Source organism: Canis lupus, chromosome 13 (genome assembly GCF_048164855.1).
Source record: "Canis lupus baileyi chromosome 13, mCanLup2.hap1, whole genome shotgun sequence".
NCBI classification, from domain to species: domain Eukaryota; kingdom Metazoa; phylum Chordata; class Mammalia; order Carnivora; family Canidae; genus Canis; species Canis lupus.
In genome coordinates this window covers 54726836-54748369 of record NC_132850.1, presented here as the reverse complement: position 1 = coordinate 54748369, position 21534 = coordinate 54726836, and the positions used below count along the sequence as shown (strand labels likewise).

The 21534-nt window shown below is 34.3% G+C and overlaps 1 protein-coding gene across 1 annotated transcript; it reads right to left on the bottom strand.

The window, feature by feature from the left end:
- Positions 1-1712: 1712 nt before the first annotated feature.
- On the bottom strand, positions 1713-20734 carry TDO2 (tryptophan 2,3-dioxygenase). The gene is made up of 12 exons (XM_072773755.1): positions 20623-20734; positions 20292-20397; positions 18903-18993; positions 16916-16986; positions 15445-15572; positions 13601-13787; positions 12222-12329; positions 9074-9185; positions 7756-7813; positions 6267-6346; positions 5124-5214; positions 1713-2964 (listed from the first exon to the last, which is right to left on the bottom strand). Exons 1-12 carry the CDS (start codon positions 20655-20657, stop codon positions 2811-2813), a joined length of 1221 nt encoding a protein of 406 aa, XP_072629856.1. The 5' UTR covers positions 20658-20734; the 3' UTR covers positions 1713-2810.
- Positions 20735-21534: the final 800 nt, after the last annotated feature.

Genomic DNA, 21534 nt, shown 5'->3' with positions numbered 1-21534 from the left:
AGGGAGCCTACTTCTCCCTCTGCCTATGTCTCTGACTCTCTCTCTCCAAATAAATAAATAAAATCTATAAAAAAATCACCTACACTCTCTGTTTCTACTTTCCTTTCCTAGATGCGTATTACTTAATTATATCTTAACTCCACTAGTCAGTAGTCTACTTACTAAACTCTATGTCCCTTAATACAGAGGTTCTCAAAGTATAGTCCCCAGACCAGAAGCCACTTGAGGACTCATGAAACACTTTATTTATTTATTTATTTATTTATTTATTTATTTATTTATTTATTTATTTATTTATAGAAAGAGAGAACATGCATTTGCATGCACGAGTAGAAGGAGAGGCAAAGGGAGAGAATCTTGCAGATTCCCTGCTGAGCATGGAGCCTGATGGAGGGCTCCATCCCAGGACCCATGAAACTATGACCTGAGCTGAAACCAAGCATCAGCTGCTCAACCAACTGAGCCACCCAGGCACCCTGACACACTTTGTCTTTATAAGTGCTCTAGATGACTCTGATGGATGTTGTTATAATCCATTTACTATGTGTCCCCTGGAATTGCATTTCTGTAAGACATTATGTTATTTCCCTGCTTTAAACAGTTCAGGAGCTCCTCAATGCCTAAAAGATAACATGCCAACTTTTTTAAATGACCTTTCATGAAGAACCCCCTTTTCTACCTTCTTTGCCTCGATCTCTGCTGTTCTATATAGGCATTTGCTGTGCTCCAGCCATAAGAAGCAACTTCAAGTTTACCCAGTGGGGCTAAAAGGAAAGCGATGAAATTTTCACATAATAATTAGGACATAATGAAAATCATCAAGATGTTCCTGTGTGTGATTTCACAAAGATCTCAAAGTGAATACTAAATTAGGCAAGCTTACACACTCTGTAACTCGTTAGAGAATTATAATTTAAAGTGGATCATTAACACTAGCAAGTTTGAATGGGAGCAAGGATAGAAACTGGCATTACAAATTGTTTTGACTTTTACATTAGAGTTACTGATAAATCCCTTGGAAAAAACTCTTACAACTACATAGTTTAATCATACCAGAAAATAAAAGAGCTAAGTGAGATCATTTAGTCTGTTACAAGAATAAAGCCTGACAAATAGCATTTATTCTAAGATTCCAAAATATCTTGGTGACAGAACATCTATTAGCATATTTTTTTCATTACTTCATGAGAAGAATAAAGATCGAGATAAGTATTTTTTTTAAAGATTTTATTTATTTATTTATTTGAGAGAGAGACAGAGCACGAGTTGAGGAAGGAGCAGAGGCAAAGGAAGAGGGACAAGCAGACTCCCCATCAAGCTGAGAGCTGAATGTGGGGCTTGATACCAGGACCCTGAAATTATGACCGCAGCACAAGTCAGATGCTTAACTGACTGAGCCATCCAGGCGCCCCTTAACATAAGTAGTTTTATCCCCACCATATAGATAGTAAACTGGGGCTTAAAATTGAGTTTGTACTGGAATGGGTAGTTAATAAATGGCAATGCCAGAATTTGCTCCCATGTGCACTGATTTCGAAGCCATTGCCTTTAGCCACGATGCTACTTGTCTCTATATTTTTTAGCTTAGCCACCATCAGGTACTACGTACATGTGTGCGCACACACACACACACGCAGGCACACACACATGAAAGGGCCTTATAGGTAAAAGCAGTTAGATGTAACTGTCTAGAGATAAACTAGACAACATGATCTTTATAAGAAAAAACTTATAATTGAGACCAAAGAATAGTTCAATTCCATGAAGAATTTGCTGCTCACTTACAGATAATCGTTCCAGGTCAAGGTTGATCTACATTTAGATTCCTTTGATAGTATTTTGCCCTCCCTCCATAAAATAAATCTTAAGTATTGCCAATTTCCATGCTGATCTAGAAAAAGAAGAATAAAACTCCTGTCTGATCTAAACTCTTAGTCTAATACTTGTTATTAGAAATGAGCTAAATCACTATGTAGTGTGTTTCTCCTTCTGTCTTCTGAAACAACATTCTTCAGTTGAGGGAACTATCACTCATTATAACCTCAATCCTGCATTGACTCTGCCTCCCGGAGCTGGGAAGAGCACCTTTGCCTTTCTGGTCAGGAGGTGTTGGAAGCTGAGACCTTGCCTGAGGGAGAGCTGGGAAGATAAAGCCAACACCTACAGAAAAAAGTGGTGAGACGCAAAGGGCCCTCAAAGTGTCCTTCTTAGCGGATCCTCATAGTACTCCAGGAACTGGACCCATGCCCAGGCTCCTCTCAATTCTTTGAGCTAGTAGACTTGTCCAGCATGTCCTTCCTTCTAGGCAAGCTTCAGATAGATTCCTGTCATTGGTCATCAAGAGTCCCAATAAACACAAGCAATGTTTCCAAAATAGTATGTGGAAAAAAGGCTAATTCTTATTATTTCTTAAATATTTTGATTGTGTAGATCTTTGTACAGAATGACACATTTTATTGCAGAAAATATTTGAAATAGCTGAAGTTTACAAGCTCATTAAAGTATGAAATGAGACGAACCTGTTAAATGGTTATATTAAGGTAAATATCAAAGGACAGAGTTTTTAATAGGAAAACCTTCTATGTACAATGGTACAATTCAATTGAATTAACTTCTCATCTTAATGTTTAGTCTTATCACAAAAATGAGTTAATAAAATTATTTACAGGATTGAATCAAAGGACCACAGGGCTTACCTATAGTATATACATATATTACATTAGGACTCTTTGTATATCATGAAATTCATAGAAAATTTTAAAAAACACAGATTGAGTAATCGATGTCTTCATAGATTTTTGCAGATGGTTTTAATCTGATTCTTCACTGCTGAAGTAAGAGCTGTCACAGTATTCAGCCGTGTAAAGGAATTTATGAATAATTGGGTTCATCTTCGGTATCCAGTGTCGGGGAACCAGATATGTTGAAAGATTAAATAAATCTACAAATACCTTGTATCTGTCACTGGAAAAACATAAATATACAGATGGTGTATATTTATTGACATGAAATGTTTAAAATTGTTTATCAAAAAATTTTCATTTCTCAGGAGATTTTTATGTCATAATTATTATTTAATGTTATGCTTCCTTATACATTATATATTACATTTTGTGTATATTATGTATGTATTAGTAAGGAGTTAAGGCATATAACTTCTTAAGATCATCTTCTTTTCGTTCCATATCCAAAGTTCATGCTCATAAAATAGTATTATGTGTTTCCTTGATCCTAACCAGGCTGGTTCAGATTAAAACCTAGAGTCTTATGATTGTCATGCTACCTTTATAAAGATAAGGGAAGGTGTACTCTTGTGTCTGACTTTTAAAAGATAGTATGCAAAATTAAAAAAAATTAAAGCATACAAAATTCTTAGTTGAATGTTCATTAGAAAATATTTCCCACCTCCAAAGTAGCTGTCAAGTAATTGACATGGATGGATTAATAAATTAAAATGCCAACTTTTAGATTCATAGTAAATATCTATAAAGGTTGTTTTAACATTTACAATCTTGTGTGTTAGTTATTTGAATTGTTTCTGTTTTATAGCAGACGAGCATTTGCTTTTGAGGTCAAATTAGAGTTCATTTCTGCTCTCTGTTACTTTGCAACTTGTGTGACCTTGGATGAGTTGTCTAACCCTCAGTGTCTTGGTTTCTAACTCTGTAAAATAAAAACTAGAGCCCCTTCTCCCGACCAGGCCTTTGTAAAGACTTAATGAGATAATGGCACACTAGAAATGCTATTTGTGTTCATTATTACCACCATCCACTGATGTGTAGGGTCATGTGGTACAGACAATCATTTACTGTTTCATGTTTACAGAATGTATTCCCCAGGGAAAGAGAAAATATGTGATGACTATGAAAATTCAAATCAATGAATTTTATAAGTAGTATAGAGTGTGTTTCTAAGTAAAGTGAAAATTTATAAGAAAGATGAAAAATTGAACCTGTGTGTCTTATAATTGTCAATCTAATAATAAGAGTAGGGATGGAAACCATATACAATATGAAGAATTTTGGAGACTAAATGTGAATATGTATACAATGGAATATTACTCAGCCATTAGAAACGACAAATACCTGCCATTTGCTTTGATGTGGATGGAACTGGAGGGTATTATGCTGAGTGAAAGAAGTCAATCGGAGAAGGACAAACATTATATGGTCTTATTCATTTGGGGAATATAAAAAATAGTGAAAGGGAATAAAGGGGAAAGGAGAAAAAAATGAGTGGGAAATATCAAAAAGGGAGACAGAACATGAGAGACTCCTAACTCTGGGAAACTAACAAGGGGTGGTGGAAAGGGAGGTGGGCAGGGGGTGGGGGTGGACTGGGTGATGGGCACTGAGGGGGGCACTTGATGGGATGAGCACTGGGTGTTATGTCATATGTTGGCAAATTGAATTCCAATAAAAAATAAATAAAATTAAATGTTCAAAACAAAAAGAATAAAAATAAATGTGAGTATCTAATTTATTCTTGAGCTGATTCTCCTTTCTTACGGGGCCTTTTAAGTTTTCCCATTTTCCTATGTATGTATCTATCTTTATATCCATCTATAATGTTGGGAACATTAAATACATTAAAAACACAAATGTCCTATAGATCTTTCTAGCGTGTTTTAGGTGCTAAATAAATGTTGGTGCCTTTCCTTGACCTCTTTCCTTCCTGGGCACTCTCTGGAATAGATGGAAGTAGTATTTATAACACAGAGTCATACTAGGAAATAAGAAACTATTTTTTCAGCTGTGTCATTCACCTGGGCAAGAGGACATTAACCGAATAAATGATAATTGTTTGAGTCTAGTCCAAACTTGAGCCAGAATGAGTTGAAAATGTTCCTACCTGGATGAACTCCCTCATATCCTCATAGGTCATGCCACCACAAATAATGCCTCATTTCATCTCAGGATCAAAATGATGAAGTTCCAGAACTAAGAATTTTTATAATGACCTCTCTAATAGGAATGCCTTCATCTAACCAGGATAAATGTGTTGTTAGCAGTTCGGATGAGAGCAAGTATAAATCACATTTCCTAGATAATGTATGTGTATGTAGACGAACCAAGAATCAGTGACTTCCACCAAGAAAAACAGGTGAATTTCCCCCAACTTACCTCACTGTTGAGCGCAGATAATGATAGCCAGAGGACCCACCAGTGCCAGCTTTGCTGCCCAGCATTCTGTGCACCATGCACACGTGGTTATCTAGGCAAACACACAAATTAACTCCATGGATCTTTTTCTGCCATTAGTTCCACAATTTTCTAAAAGCAAGTGGTTGGTAATGATTATTGCTCCCTGAGAAAATGTTCACACCTTATCATTTAGCCGTATGGAAGGTTTGCAGGTGAGAGCCTGATGAGACCAGTAGGTTGCCTGGCACCCCACTTGGCTCAGGCTACATGCATATGAATCCATCCAAAATAATGATGGACTAGCCTGTGAACACAATAGGAAAGAGTAGGGCCAAATTATGACTTTCACAAGCCCTCACCACCTTTGCCTTCATGGGTCCCTTTCTCCATTTTATATATATATATATATATATATATATATATATATATATATATATATATTACACAGACATATATATGTATATACATATATATACACACATATACATATATACATAATATATATAATATACATATATACACACAAGTAATACACACACATATAAATTATATTTTAAAATTGTATTGGCATAAGGATGAATAAGATATGGTTATATATTAACACATTCTATTTAACCTGAAGTTATTTTTTTCTTCTGACTATTAAATAGTTTCATGGAGCCCCAAAGATAGTCTGGGCCCTTGGTATTATGCTTGCTGTGTATAATGGGTAAATGGCCCTGGGAGAGAATAACTGTTGGGCAGATTTAAAAAAAAAAGAAACAACAACAAAAAACACAATTCATTCACACACAAAGGAGGAAAGAAAAGATAGCAGGAAAGGGAGCAGACAGATGGAGAAAAGGATTCAAGATATAGGATGAGAAGGAATAATTATCAGGGTTGAGGTGGTCATGCTGGAAGGTGTGAGGAAGGGACACCTGGGTGGCTCAGTGGTTGGGCGTCTGCCTTCGGCTCAGTTTGTGATCCTGGGATCTGGGATCAAGTCCCGCATCAGGCTCCCTGTGAGGAGCCTGCTTCTCCCTCTGCTTGTGTCTCTGCTTCTCTCTTTCAGTCTGTGTCTCCCATGAATAAATAAATCTTAAAAAAAAAAAAAAAAGAAGAAGGTGTGGGGAAACTTACATCTCCATTTAGTCATGAGTGTGTCTATGTCCATGAGAGAAGTCAGCAACTGAAAAGGCACCTGGAATCTAGGCTCTTCCCTAAAGAAGAAATAATAATAAAAATATATCTATTGAAGCAACTCTAGTGTGTTCAGAAGGGCATGAGTTTTGTAATCTGTTGGCTCTCCAAACAAATGTCAACTTCACCTGTTAAGAGCTGCAGCAGCTCTGAATTACTCTCTCAGTCTTAGTTTCTTAGTCTCAAAAATGAGGATACTACTAATCAGCTTATAGTATTTGTTTAAAGGGTCTAGAATATTCCATGTAATACATGTAACCAGCCAGAATCACACTCAACATTGACACTCATTAAAAGATAGACATAGGAGCACCAGGGTGGCTCAGTTGGTTAAACTTTGGATTCTTGGTTTCAGCTCAGGTCATGATCTCCGGATCCTGAGATCAGGGTGCCCATCTGGCTCCAGGCTGAGTGTGAAGTTGGCTTCAGATTTTTCTCTCTCCCTCTCCTTCTACCCTTCCCCCCAGTTCCCACACATGTGCACACATGCTCTCTCTCAAAAAAAAAATAAAAAAAGCCTTAAAATTAAAGAAACAAAAAGTAGACAAATACTCTATTTCAGATTCACCAGCTTCTTATAGGCAAACTATATTAAAACTTCTAGGCAAAAATATTAAAACACAAAAACAAAAACTGCTTTTTTATTTCCTCTAATACATTTTTTTTCCCTTTCTTTATCTAGTCATTCAACACTCAGTACATTTTCTGCTTCAGGTACATAAACTTGAGTGGCATACATTTAGTAGAAGTTTAGGAAAAGAGTAAAAAATTTTGTTGATGTTTCTGAAGGAATGAATTTGAGAAGATTAAAAAATCAAATATAAGAGGTCCAATAAATGCGGTTTTATTTTTGTTTTTGTCTTTAATGTTTACTAGTGTGCTCTCCATTGTTCTGACACATTTAATTTATGAAACATGAAGATAAGGCCTTCATACCAATGGAGTGGGAGTACATGGACATTTAAGGGACACCCCAAACACTTTGGACAGTAAAGACAATTTTACTTGAAATTGCAGAATAAAGAGAAATCAGTTTATAAAGTTGCTTTCACTTTATCACTTTTTAAAAATTTCATAAAACAGGAATACTCTACAACAATGTTTAATGATGGAAGACATTTTATGACTGAGTTTCTGAGTAGATTAAACTTAGGCCATTTAGAAAATGTCATGTCATATAGAATATTGTAGAATTCAATAAAAAGCAAGTTTAATTGGTGTGTGGTATGTATATTTTTACCCACTATAGGGGTAAAGTTACATTCTTACTATCTAGAATACAAATTAATGAATGTCACAATTATTTTCTAAGATTTCTCCCAAAACTAAATGACTTCTTAAAACTATGATTGCAATTCATAAGCTTTATACTTGATATATTATCTGTACCCACTCCTCAGCTTCTGCTTCTACTCTTCTTTGCTTTTACCTGTAAAAATATATCATCAAGGCCCCCTGAAGTGCTCTGTATGACAATCGTCTTTCACCTGCAAGAAACAGTGAGTTTCAATATAATGAGGAATTTAAGGCAGTCATATTAATTTGGCATCATGATCTTAAATAATTGAGTTTCATATGTTTTTAGAAAACAGTAGTTTGGTTTAAATTTTTTATTCCTTAGATTTTACAAAGCAAATTAATATATATTTCAAATATATATGTAATACATATTTTATATATGCACACTTTATATATATAATACATATGCCTTTAAAATATATATGTATGCATTTTAAATTTTCATGACCTTTAAGTATCATGTTAGGAAAGCTTGATATAGAAAATATTTAACTTCTATACTAAAATATATTTAAGTCAAATAGTATAATGACTTACTTTATAAAAAATAAGATTAATTCCGAGGTTCATTTGAAAGTAGTTTTTTTTTTTTCTAATTCACTCAAAATAACCTAAATTACTTGAAATCATTTGGCTTCAAGGAGTACAACCATTATATAAAATCTCTTATAAAAAATAAAATAAAATAAAATAAAATCTTTTATGGGTGCTCTACTAAAAGGCTTTCTTCTATCTGCAGAAAAACAAGATTTTTGCTATTCTTTACAGGGATTTTATAGAAAACAGACGAACAACCTTTAAGTTTGTAGCATTTCATAGCAATTTCATATACCGCTATGCCTTGTACTTATGTTATAAAAATTAATTTTACCTTCTATTCCACTCATTTCCAAAAAAATTGTAAGTAATTTGTAATAAAAGTTCCAAATACAAAAGAAAACAAAAATTTCAAACACATAAAAGAGTTAAATAATGAAGGTATTGATGATATTACTGGTCAATGAGCTTCAGAAAATAATATCCCAACATTAATTATGCCAGAAAATCTAAATATGTGCTTTCCCCTGTCTATTTGGGAAACTGATTTCCTCTGTCAAACCACCCTTGCCCTCACAATAATTATTCCTCTGCTCTGTACTGCTGTATTATTTACAGTTACACTGCTTATCTTCATTTCTGTCTTTATTTGGCTGTGAACTAAAATGCACTCCTATTCAATTTCTCCTGGTATCCTGTATGTCTGATACATATGAAAGCTTCTGACTAATGTCTTTGAGATATATTGGACACACAAACTTACCATATAAAGTTATAGCAGAAAAAATTAACCTTATTCATGTTTCTGTGAGCACGATATAAAGTTTCATTTTATTTCTCCCACATAAGATTTGGTATTTTAATCTCACAGTCATAAATTACGGGGAAAGGACTCAGAATAAAATACTCACCTTTACTATAGAGATGTTCATGACGTTTCTCATCAAATAAGGAGAGTAACACTTCTTTTTGTTTCTGAAATTCAGCCATCTGTTCCTCTTTTTCCTCTGACTCTTCTTTAGCCTTTGGGAAAAATATTGCATTAATATTCTCAAGAGAGATCACAGATTCTAATTTTGGAAAACATCTCTTGTGAGAAATAGACTCACAGGAGCAGAAAGGGTATAGTTTCTGAAGGAATATTTGCCTTCTCATCTAATAATATAACTTGGAAATTATGGCTTATGAGATGAGTCTTCCTCACACTCCCTGGTTCTATCCTTTTATTTAAGTTTACATGATTTGTTAATCTCAAATGTTATTTTCATAAATATCATGAGAAATGGACTCAGAGGGGCAAAACTGGAGACAACTTACAAGTGGCCAATAATCTAATTTTAGACAGTAATTTTTTAAGACAGGAAGGAAAGTAATTTCACGTAGGAAAGGTTAAGAATTTCCAGCCAGAAAAACTATTAACTCTATTAAAATTCTATATTCAGTATAGAATTTATATTCTATATATATTTATATATTTTATATATTTTATATATTTATATTCTATATATATTTATATTATATAGAATATATTCATATTCAGTATATATATATATATTCAGTATATATTTATATTCTATAATTTCTTAGATATTTTCCACACTCAGATATTATTCATTTGAAATCTGTTGAACCATTTAAGGAAATTCTTATACTTCTGCCTACTACAAATGCTTTACTTACAATTCAATTAATTGAGCTGAAGCAAAAATCAGTTAAGTCAATTATTTCAGTTTGAACAATCACTCATGTGGTAAGAACTTGTATGCACATTATTGTCAATTAATTATTCATTATTTAGTAAATGTCACGCTAAGGTGATAGAGATAAAATTGTGAGCAAAAATTGAGTTCCCTGAACTCATGCAGTAAGTATACCATCTGGTGGGAAAAAGACATCAAACAAATAATTACCTAGGCAATTATATATATATATATATATATAAATTATACTGCAAGTGTGGACAGTAGAATATAGGAGCAGAATATATAATGCCATGAGAACTTAACAGTAGTGAGGAGGTCAGGGGAGATCCTTTTTTTTAGGATTTATTTATTTATTTTACAGAAAGAATGAGTGCATGCATGTGAACGGAGTTGGGGGGAAGGGAAAGCGAGGCAGAGGGAGGGATCTCAAGCAAACTTCCCTCTGAACATGAAGCATGATCCCAGGACCCTGATATTATGACCTGAGCCAAAATCAAGAGTCCAACGCTCAATGGACTAAATCACCCAGATGTCCCAGGGGGAGATATTTTTGAAGTTCTCCTGGAGCCAAGACTTGAAGAATGGAAGGAGTACCTGGGGAAGAATATTCTAAGCCCAGAGAATAACATATAAAAAGACTCCGTGGTGATAAATTCAAAGAATTAAATTTACTATAAAGAAATTCAATATGGTTGGACCACATGAGATGATGAATCACCTTGAAGACTATGTTAAAGGTTTTTATCTTAATTTTAAAAACAATTGGGAGAAAAACAGGTTTTATGCAAAAACAAAATGTGATCAGATCTGCATTTTAAGAAGATTGCTCAAATTGCAGTATGCAGGATAAATTGGAATGGAATCATATTGGGGAGAAGTAGAATAGTTGAGAGAAATTATGAGTCCAGGTGAAAAACAAGAGTAGTTTTCATGTGATTGAGGGTGGTAGATAAAATGGAGATATCTGACACCTATTTAGAAAGTAAAATTGGTAGGATTTGGTGATAAGTTGAAGAAGTGATTGAAGAAGAGGGAAGCGCCAAGGATCAGTTGTACATTTCAAACTTGACAAACTAGATGGTTTATAAGAAAAAAATTTCTTCAATTTGTAGAAGATTGAGTTGATATGAGGAGGAAAGGAAAAGGAAAGCTTGGTTTTATCATTATGTTTTTGAGAGGACCAGGGGGAAATTATAAAGTAGGGTGTGAGATAAGTAATTTGAAACTTAAAGAGTTATTTATGCTGGAGATGAATGTTTGGGAGTTATTGGTATATAAGTAGATATTAAAACATTAGGTATAAATGAGTTCATGTGGTGAAAGAGTGCAGAGAGAGAATACAAAGTGTCTAAGACAATGCATTGCAAAATCCTACCACTTATTGGTCTGAGAAGAAAAATGAGCCAGTAAAAAAGGGACAAATCAAGACAATAAGGGCCAGTGATCTAAAGGAAGACAATGTCATATATTAAATCCAAGGGGAATTTTTTTCAAGAAAGAATAAGGAGCCATTATTATTGAATGCCACTAGGAGATGAAGTAAAATAAATTAAAATGAATCCATTGGATTTATATACCTGGAGGCCTCCTATGAATGATGGGACAAGAAGACAGACTGATTTGGGTTGAGGATTTGATGAGAAATAAATAATTATGCTAACTATGTGCTAAATACTGTACAGATATTAATCTAACTTAATGCTCATAATAATCCTACGAGGAAAATACTCTTATTTTCTATTTTACCATTGGTGAAAGCAAAGCAGAGGGAGGTTACATAACAGAAAAGTTCAATGTCACAGTCATTAAGAGATGAAAGTGAGACTTGAACCCATGCAGTGTGACTTCAAAGTCCCTGCTTTAAGAACTAACCTGATACAGCCTCCTCAGATATAGAATTGAAACAATTCTTTCGAAAAAATGTAGTTATGATGAGAGGATGAGGGAAATGAAGAATCAACAGTATCTTTCTTAAGTGAAAGAAATTTTAACCGAGAGGCAACAGGAAGGGTCCAACAAATATACATGAGCCCATGGTAAATTATATGGTTAAATATATTTGGTTGACTGGTCTTTTGTGAGCCTACTTCTGTCTAAAATTGCTCATGATATGAAATTTTCAATAGAAATAAAAAGGTCTATTAATCTGATATATTTATCTAAAATAAAATCATGCCGATTATGAACTCTTTATTTTGTATTATACACAAATAAAATCATTCATGTAATATATTTCTTGCAGATGCATTTGTGAAAGAAAAAGAATATGAGAAAAATGGAAGTTTAAGAGAAAGCTGGAGATTTCTTAAATAAAATTTCCAATAAATAAAATATCTACTTATGGCATCATAAATACCTGAATTCTTATGAATTCTTCTTCCAGGCCCTTGACAATGTTGTTTTCAAGCTTTCCCCAGAAGTTAAATCCATGTGGCTCTAAACCTGGTGTTCTTTCCAGCCATGCCTGAAGCATTATTTTTTTAAGTAAATATATTGTAGAAGTTTAAATAATGTAAAATACATTGTATCTAATATCTATGAACTTGAAATAGGAAATTTTATTAATTTTGAGAAATATATGTCATAAGTGTTTTTTATGTATATTTTCCCTTTCCCTTCAACTTCTTCACTTAAAGAACAGTAATTCATTATATTTCATTTCTTAGTCTTTAAAGCAATCATATAATAATATTTACTCATTATTTATTAAGAAATATAGGATTACAGAAATCCCAATTTTGTTCTATAAATGTATGCACATATCTAAATGTTGTTTGAATGAAGTCTTCTGGTTTATTCTCAAAATAAATTATGGCTTAGGAGCTGAAGGAATTATGACATGCTTATGATATGCTCTCTTCTAAATGTAGGAGCATAGTATACTTAACAACTTTGGCATGAACTATCTATTGGATTATTCTAAGAGTCCACAAGAATTGGTTTTTTTTTTAATGTACTTTACTTTGATTCCAGTATAGTTAACACAGAGATTTTTTTTTCATGTAAAAATGAAACAAAATTCATGCATCTCTTTGGATTCTCATTTAACCTATTTTTGGTTTTGAAATTAGCTTTGTGATTCTTTCCCTCCCATCTTTATGAGCTATTATTTGGCATCATATATAGCATATTCACCTAAATCCACATTTACAATACCAAGGGCATTAGTGTGCAGAGTAGAAGTCAGTAAAGAAAATTTTAATTTGCAAAGGGAAAAACCATAATGAAGGAAATCAAAACCATGTAACCTTGATTTAATAATTTACTTATGGAGAAACAGTAGTCCCTCAAGACCTTGTATAGACTCATAGAGAATTAAGATATGAAAAGAACAAATTCTGAAGACTCTACTCTTAGTAATTTACTTTAATTGAGAAAAATACTTAACTTGTGGAACTGTTCAATTATGGACTATATTTTTAAAAGTAAAGCTCACTAAATGACTATACTTAGCTTAAAAATCAGCTAAGTGTTGTTTAGTAGGCTTGTTTAAAAGAATTGCCTTATAACATGGGAAAGTTATTAAATATGAACATAATTGATTATATAAATATTTCTGAAACTCTCAAGAGAGTTCGTTTATTTTAAACATTTTAATTAGTTGAGTTTAAGTATTTTTATAAATTCTCTCTGTTCCTACTTACAATTAATGTGACAAAACAGCTGAGTTTTAAAATTTTGACCTAACAGAAGCTAAATTAATAAGATGTCAGGATAGTATTTGAGCATACGTACCTCCACCAGTTGCAGTAGTGTTTGCTCCTGCTCAGACTTAAGCAGCAGTTCATTATCTTCTCCTTTGAAGTTATCACGATAATGTCTTCTGTTGTAAGGGACCCTCAAACTCTGAAGGACACCTATCTTGTTTTCTAATAGTCGGAATTGCAAACTCTGGAAGCCTGATGCTGGAGATAAGTACTCTCTGAGGACAAATGGAGGAAGGCAAGAGAAGAGAAAGAAGAGAGGAGCTGACATTACAAAACACTGATTTCTTCTATTTTGAGAGGTCATCAGTTTTACTCTCTTAGGTATTACCAAGAACACTGACGCAAAACTGCCTAGAGTTGGACCTGTGATTTGACCTTGCTGAAGAAAAACAATGAGCTGTCTAAATATCATTGTTGCTGTCGATTAATACATTTAAAGATGGAATGTTTATATAGTTTGGGCAATGGCATATATGCATGTGTGTACATATATATACGTATACACGCACATACGTATATGCACATATGTTTATGTGTTTGTACACCAATTTTTTTTCCTGAGATAAAGACACATGGACATTGAGCAATACTGCTTATTCTAGTGCTGAAAAGATTCTTTATACATATTATTCAATCCCTCCTAAAATTTGTATTCTTGGGGGATCCATGGGTGGCTCAGCGGTTTAGCACCTGCCTTCAGCCCAGGGTGTGATCCTGGAGTCCCGGGATCGAGTCCCACGTCGGGATCCCTGCATGGAGCCTGCTTCTCCCTCTGTCTCTCCCTCTCTCTCTCCCTGTGTCTCTCATGAATGAATAAATAAAATTTAAAAAAAAAATCTGTATTCTCGGATGTCATCATTGACCTCACTACCTAGTATTATTATGAGCACCAATGAGATACTACCAGTAAAACAAATGAGATATCACCTTGCACAAAATAGGCAATCAAAAAATGTTATAATTCCCATCCTACATCCTTCTAACTCGTCTATTCTTCTAAGCTTCCTTCACCTAATTGATTGTAAGACTTCAATTTTTAAAAACCACCACAAAGAAATTTTACTTGACCATCACACATGTTGGAGACGCTGCCTGTGATATCCTTAAATGCACCTGATGTTCTTAAGAAAATCTCTTCTCCAATTTTAGTATGAAAAAGCTTTTTTTTAAAAAAATATATATGGCTTTGGCTGCCTGGAAATGCAGAGCTGATGCTTATAGTTCAATCCATAACTTAAACTGATACTTTTGCTGACAGGCTTCCTGTCAACTCTTGTTTCTCTTGTATTTTTAGTTTTGCTATTTTTAAAAATGTAGTTATATGCATTGTGTCAGTCATGTTAGCCATTTTGATAAGTTGTCCAAAATTCCTTTTTTCAAAAGATTTTATTTATTTGAGAGAGAGAGAGAGAGAGCACACGCAGGGGGAGGGGCAGAGGGAGAGGGAGAAGCAGGCTCCCCACTGAGTGGGGATCCAGATGCAATGTGGTGCTTGATCCCAGGACCCAAAGATCATGACCTGAGCTGAAGGCAGATGCTTCACTGACTGAGCTGCCCACATGGCCTGTCCAAAATACCTTTCAGTGGCTTCTCTGCCTTTTGGCTAAAATCAAGTGTGAAATTCTTTTTAGATAAAAACAAGACACACAACAATGAATTGAAGTTAATTGATCATATTAGGTTCATCTGTAAAAGTGAATGAGGGCATATTTTTTAAAACTTTTCAAATGCTTTGTGATCAAGACTCCCACATGTTTGTAGTGACTCAGTGTCGGTAGGACAGGAGCCTTACTCAGCACACATGTTCCCCTTCTACCCCACCCAAATGAAAAGGCAAATCCCACCGCATTCTTACAAGCCACAGATACACACCTGAAGTCGTTGAAGTCCAAAGCTGTCATCGTTTCCAGAACGGAAAACTGCTGCACCAGTAGTTTAAGGATCACGGCCACTCGGTGCATCCGAGTGACAACCTTGAGCATGTTCCTTTCATCCCTGACCTGATGGTTAAGAAATGGAACACAGAGTAATCAATCCTGATTTCTAGGAATACAAAATGGACTACAAACAATAATGTACTCCTAGTAACTTTCTCTGTTTTAAAGAGGAACATTGGGATTAAAATTTGCCATATATATATATATATATATATATATATATATATAGAATTAATAGCGACTAGAAGTTGTGTGCAAAGACTGTCTGCAAATTTGGAATCATTTTTCTTTAAAAATAGAAAATTATGTGGAAGTAACTAAGAAGTCAGTTTTGAGACCCAACAGCCACTGATTTCAAAGTCAATTTCTCTCTTAGTTTTCTTCAAGGAGTAAAGGTCAAGGAAACAGAGTAACTTCTGGCTGAGGACTAAACAACACCTGTTTTTATGTTAAGTGTCCATTAACATAAATGGGAATTGTATTGACATGTATAAGAGGAGTATTGTGTGCGCAGAGTTGTCTTGGAGCAGGGGCTCAGAGGCTGCAGGGACTAGGTTGTGTCCTGCTTGGGGAAGGTGTGTAGGAGGAGCAGGGGGCAGAGCTCCGGGTGGAGAGGGTAATTCAGACTTCTGCAATCACCTCAAGCTCTACCCTGCTCTCCGCCCACTCTTGATCCTACCCAGGCTTTCCCTCGGTATTCCTTTCCTATTCTCTTTTTTCTTTTTCCTTCTTCTTCTTTTTCTTTTAAGTTTTTTTCAAAATTTTATTTATTCGAGAGAGAGAGAAAGAGAAAGATACAGTGAGAGAGAGAATTGGGGTGTGCATTGGGGGAAAAGCAGACTCCCCGCTAAGTAGGGAGCCTCTCCTCTCCCACCTCCATCCCAGGACCCTGGGATCATGACCTGAGCCAAAAGCAGCTTAACCAGCTGACCCACTGAGGTGTCCTCTTTTTCTTTCTTCTACTACTCCCTTCCTCCCGCCTCTCTCTTCTTGTTTTCACTTTCCTCATCATTGTTCCTATCATCCCATATCAAATATTCATTAGAAAAAATCTTTGAAGAAAACACACACACACACAAAAGAAAGAAACACAATTCTGGTACTTGTTAGTTAAAGGATCTATATTAGCTATTTTGGCAATCTACCGTCATATACAACAACTTCTTTAAGGGCAAAAAAAAAAAAAGTTCTAAACAAGAGGCCTGAAATTGAAATTTGAAAGGAACCTTAAAGCAATCCATAGCAACGGCACTGAAAGTATAATTCCACTCTTGTCCATTCAGAAAGGTTTTTAAAATGTTTCCATTAATAATTCCATCATTTGGTGTTAAGTTTTTCTAATAAACAATATTTTTCTACGTGCTCAAAAAAAGTATAAACCCAATATTGTGACAAAATTAACTTACATGGCCATTCTGAAAGATCTCTCGAACAGAATCTAATTCCCAGAGGATTTGCTTAAACCAGAGTTCATAAGCTGCAACGAGAAAAATCATTGTCAATTGTAAAGTTATGGGAGCTTTTTTTTGACCATAATTCTCTGAAAGACAGGATTAACACATTGAAAAAAATAAAATGTAATTTTAAAGCAACAAATACCAATATAGTCTTACATTTATGTGAAGAGTCTAAATCTTCATCATCTACCTCTCTTAGTACCAAGCACAGTGCTTAGCATGAAATAAATAATAGGTGATTATTTTACGAACAAAGGAACTAAATAACCAATGTAGTCATTAGATGAGCATAAAATATCAAAAATCTTAGAGATTCCTGGTGCATTCTAATTTGGTGCTATTGTATGGGTAAGGTTATGTTTCTGTACTAAGTAGAGGAATCAAATATAATTTTAAATTACATTTAAGAAGACTTCCAAGGGATCTAATTTTCATATTTGGACTAAAAGCAAATCAAATGTTTATTTCTCAGTTTCTATATCTTTTTTTCAAGTTTAACTTTGTGTGGCTAGTTCCATAACCCCACTGACCACATATCATAACTGAAGGCTGGAAGGACAAGTCTTCCTACCAAATCATGATAGCTCCCATTTCTTGTATGCTTATCACATGCTACACCTTGGGGTAAGTGCTCAATGCACATTAGTTTATTTCATCTTCACAAGGACGCTATGAATAAGAAGATAAAATAATTGTCTCCATTTTGCAGGTGGAGAAATAGAATTCTTGGTCAAAAAACCTGACCAAAGTCACACAATTTGTAATGGTACAGATGGGATTCTGAACAGTTTTCTGATTCCAAATCTGGGCTACCCTGCCATGATACTTCTATTAATTTTGTCTTGGCTAAGACAATAAATGTAATAAAAATGTAAGCATGAAAACAGGAGAGGTAACATATCAAGTCAATTATTTTCTATCTTATTTTTTTACTCTAAGGTGTTGATCATTTTAACCAGTTAGTGAAGCAAACAACCATTTGAGAAAAAGACATGAAGAACAGATAGGGAAAGAAAGCACATCTAGAAATGGACCACTGACTAGCATGAGTCATTGGACCTTGTCAGACAAAGGACTATATTACGGCACCAACAATCTTAGAGTCAATTTTAATATTCTGAGATCACAGACCTCTTTAAGACATATATTCAAGAAATTTTGTGCACAATTTCAATGAGTTCAGGGACTTTCTAAACTCCCAAAGTCACAGATTCCTATGTTAAAAACCACTGTCCAGAGGTAAGAAGCCTGAGGAGAATAAACGCACACTTTAGACAAATTTTACATTTCTGTTTTGTACCAGATTATGATTATGTAAAGTCACAATAAATTTTAGTGTCTATTTCTTGAAAATAGTTTTTTATTTTATTTTATTTTATTTTATTTTATTTTATTTTATTTATTTTTAAGATTTATTTATTATTTTTACAGAGAGAGGAAGAGAGAGTGAAGGGGAGGGGCAGAGAAAGGGGGATAGAGACTCTCCAGCAGACTCCCCCTGAGTAAGTAGCCTGATGTGGGGCTTCAACCACAACCCTGATAAGATCATGACCTGCCCTGAAATCAAGAGTCAGTCACTCAACCAACTGAATCACCCAGGCACCCCTTGAAATTAGTTTTTTAAAGTTCCAGGTTGAAAAGCAGTAACATCTTATCTTGCAAATTCTTTGTGAATTCCAAGATATAGAATGTTCCCTTGGGTTTAGGAAAAAGCTAAAGTCCTACATGATTCAGTTAGCAATGAAGTTACATAAAAAAGACTGTTACAAAATTCTAAAAGGATGCCTTATGAGAATTTATCTGGCAGCAAAATATTTTCAAGCATTTCTAAGGGAGGTGATTCCTTCATCTTTCTCCATCTTAAAGAATTGTGGCTCTCATTATTGTTGGGAAATGCTTGTGGAATAATGACTATCCAACCTTTTGTGCAACTTACCTTGATGAGTTATGATAAAAAGATGTTCATCATGGATTTTATTTCCTTTTATTTCACTTTGAAGTTCCTGTGCATTCAAAACCTTTTCCAACTTTAAACAAAAAATAAAAAGACTAATTTTGTATAAACTTCCACGTATAAGATGGATAAGTAATGAGGATCTAATATATAGCATAGTGATCATAGTTAATCAACTGTATTATATACTTGAAAGTTGCTAAGAGAATAGGTCTTAAGTGTCCTCACCACAAAAAAAAAGAAATGGTAATTATGTGAAATAATGCAGATGTTAGCTAATGTTATGGTGGTAATCATTTTGCAATATAGAAGTTTGTCAAATTAACATGTTATATACCTTAAATTTACACACTATTATACATTAATTATGTCTCAATAAAGCTAAAAAAAGATTTTTAAAAAGAAAGATTAATTTTGAAGTTGTAAAACTTTTTTTTTTATCAATTTAAATAAGAAGTAGAGAAAAAGAAAAAATAAATAAATAAGAAGTAGAATACAATGCTAAAAAAAAAAGAATACCCAAATTCTCGGGAAGCATTCTATGTCTTTTTAACAAATCATGAGTCTTAATCATAAAGAATGAGTTAAATTTATGATTTTTATTCTTTCCAGAAGAACTTACATTGGGTAGGATTCTATCATTACAAATACAATTGCACTCAATGAGTAACCATATCCTTCCTATCTCTTGAAACTAGTGTGATAAAAGCTTGGTAATTTAGCTCACTGTTTACCTCCCGCTCTTTTACTACCCAAAGAGCCTATTCTAAAAAGATCGTAACATTTTTTATCAGCTCATCCTTAGAAACCCATCATTGAAAGTATCAAAGGCTCAAACAATTCACTTCTTAAAAAATGTAGAAGACAAATAGAATGGAATTTACCCCAGAATTATCTCCAAATACTTCACTTGTAATATTCCTCTTTCATTTACTAATAATTTCAAGAAAACCTGTATCTCCAACATTTCTACTTTATGATAAGCGATTTTAAAAATACATTTTTCTGGACACATTTGCAATGATCTAGGCTGGGATTTAGTGACCATGTCTTATTTACACAAGTTGTGCAATGCCTGCCAGTTATCTACACTTCATCTTCTCATGTCTACTCTTCTGCTCTAGATTATGCACTCTGCCGTGTACTGTACCTCTGTCAGAGAAGTGAATTTTCACATACAAGTCTCCTGAATTGTTCTAACAAAAGTTGAAAAAGCATACATTTGCATATTTATGTCCAGAAAACTTTTTGATGACTGAGAAAACAAACAAACAAACAAACATACAAACAAACCAAAACACGAAAATGTCACTTCGCAGAATTTAGCTCCTAACCGTGGAAGCTAAACACTGCAAGGCCTCTACCACTTACATGCAGGTAGTTTCCATAGATAAGTCCTCCTTTGCTGGCTCTATTCACACCAGTTTGTGATTTGTCTTCTTCATTGTCTTCTACAGATAATTTTTTAAAAGCACAGCTACAGGTTACGTAAGTGAGGAAAAAAAATAGGAGATCTTGAGAAAGCATAGTAACTAATAAGACGAGTGATCAAAATTCTCTGGCTAATTGATTTTAAAGGAGATTTTTAATGCAAGAATAGGGATGATAATTTTGAATGCTTTTAAAACTCAGAATCAAAGCATTCTTAATTGGCATTTCTAAGAAGAGCTTGGCCATACTTAAAATAGAGGTAAATACTCACCCAAAGTTGTTGCCTAAAAATGGGCACCCACTCATGGTGAGAGCACTGAGGAGAGCTGAGGTTGGACTCTAGACAGAGGATATCATTGACCTTCCCAGATGTTCTACAGCTGCCTCTTATATATCCTGCCCTCCCTGAACCAGCCAATCAGCCCTCTCTGTGTGCTCTGAGGTAGGCTCTCATTTCAGTCTGTCCAGAAGCTGAACTCAGTAAACTTTGGAGAGCATTTGTGTTGGGGACTGTTTGTTTGCTAAAAAAGCAAGATTTCTGCCAGACCAAATCATTTGACTAGCTAAGTTCTGTTTTTATATCCAAAACAACAAAAGTCAAAAAAAATCAATGGAGGCTAGAAAAAAAAAAAAAAAAGAAAAAAAATGACATTTAATTATTTTATTCCAAGGACACATTTGGCACAATGTTAGGATATATAATATAATGAGCTTGTAAAAAACAAATATTTATTCTCTCAGTCTCAGATTTGGCTATTCTTACTACTATTCAGCCAAAAGCTGAACTTGAGTGTGACAGAGGCAGGGTACATGCTCATACCCCATTTCCATCTCGTTTTTACTGTTTTTCTGGTCTAAATCTCATCTAATAATTAGCAGCAGGTGGCCTGCTGTATTGTATTGGAACCTAAATGGACATTATTAGTTTACTGTTTACCTGTAAGCAATTATGGGACAATGGGAATCATCCTCACTGGGTACTTTGTACAGAATGTAAAAATAATAATAAAGAGCCCACAATTCCAAATAATGTCAGTGATAAAATATTTTTCCTAGAACACATTATTTATTAGTTTAACTTCTCAATTGTTACTTTGATAACTATTGAACCAGGCCAGGAGCTCCATCACCCTGTCCTTTGTACAACCACGGCTACGCACTAACCACTACATGTAGAGTCAGT

Coding starts and splice junctions, on each gene's coding strand:
- TDO2 (XM_072773755.1), bottom strand. CDS start 20,657: ATGAGTGGGTGCCCATTTTTAGGCAACAACTTTGG. Junction 16,987..18,902: donor TTTTATCATAACTCATCAAG/GTAAGTTGCACA, acceptor TTCTCGTTGCAG/CTTATGAACTCTGGTTTAAG. Junction 15,573..16,915: donor AGATCTTTCAGAATGGCCAT/GTAAGTTAATTT, acceptor CTTAACCATCAG/GTCAGGGATGAAAGGAACAT.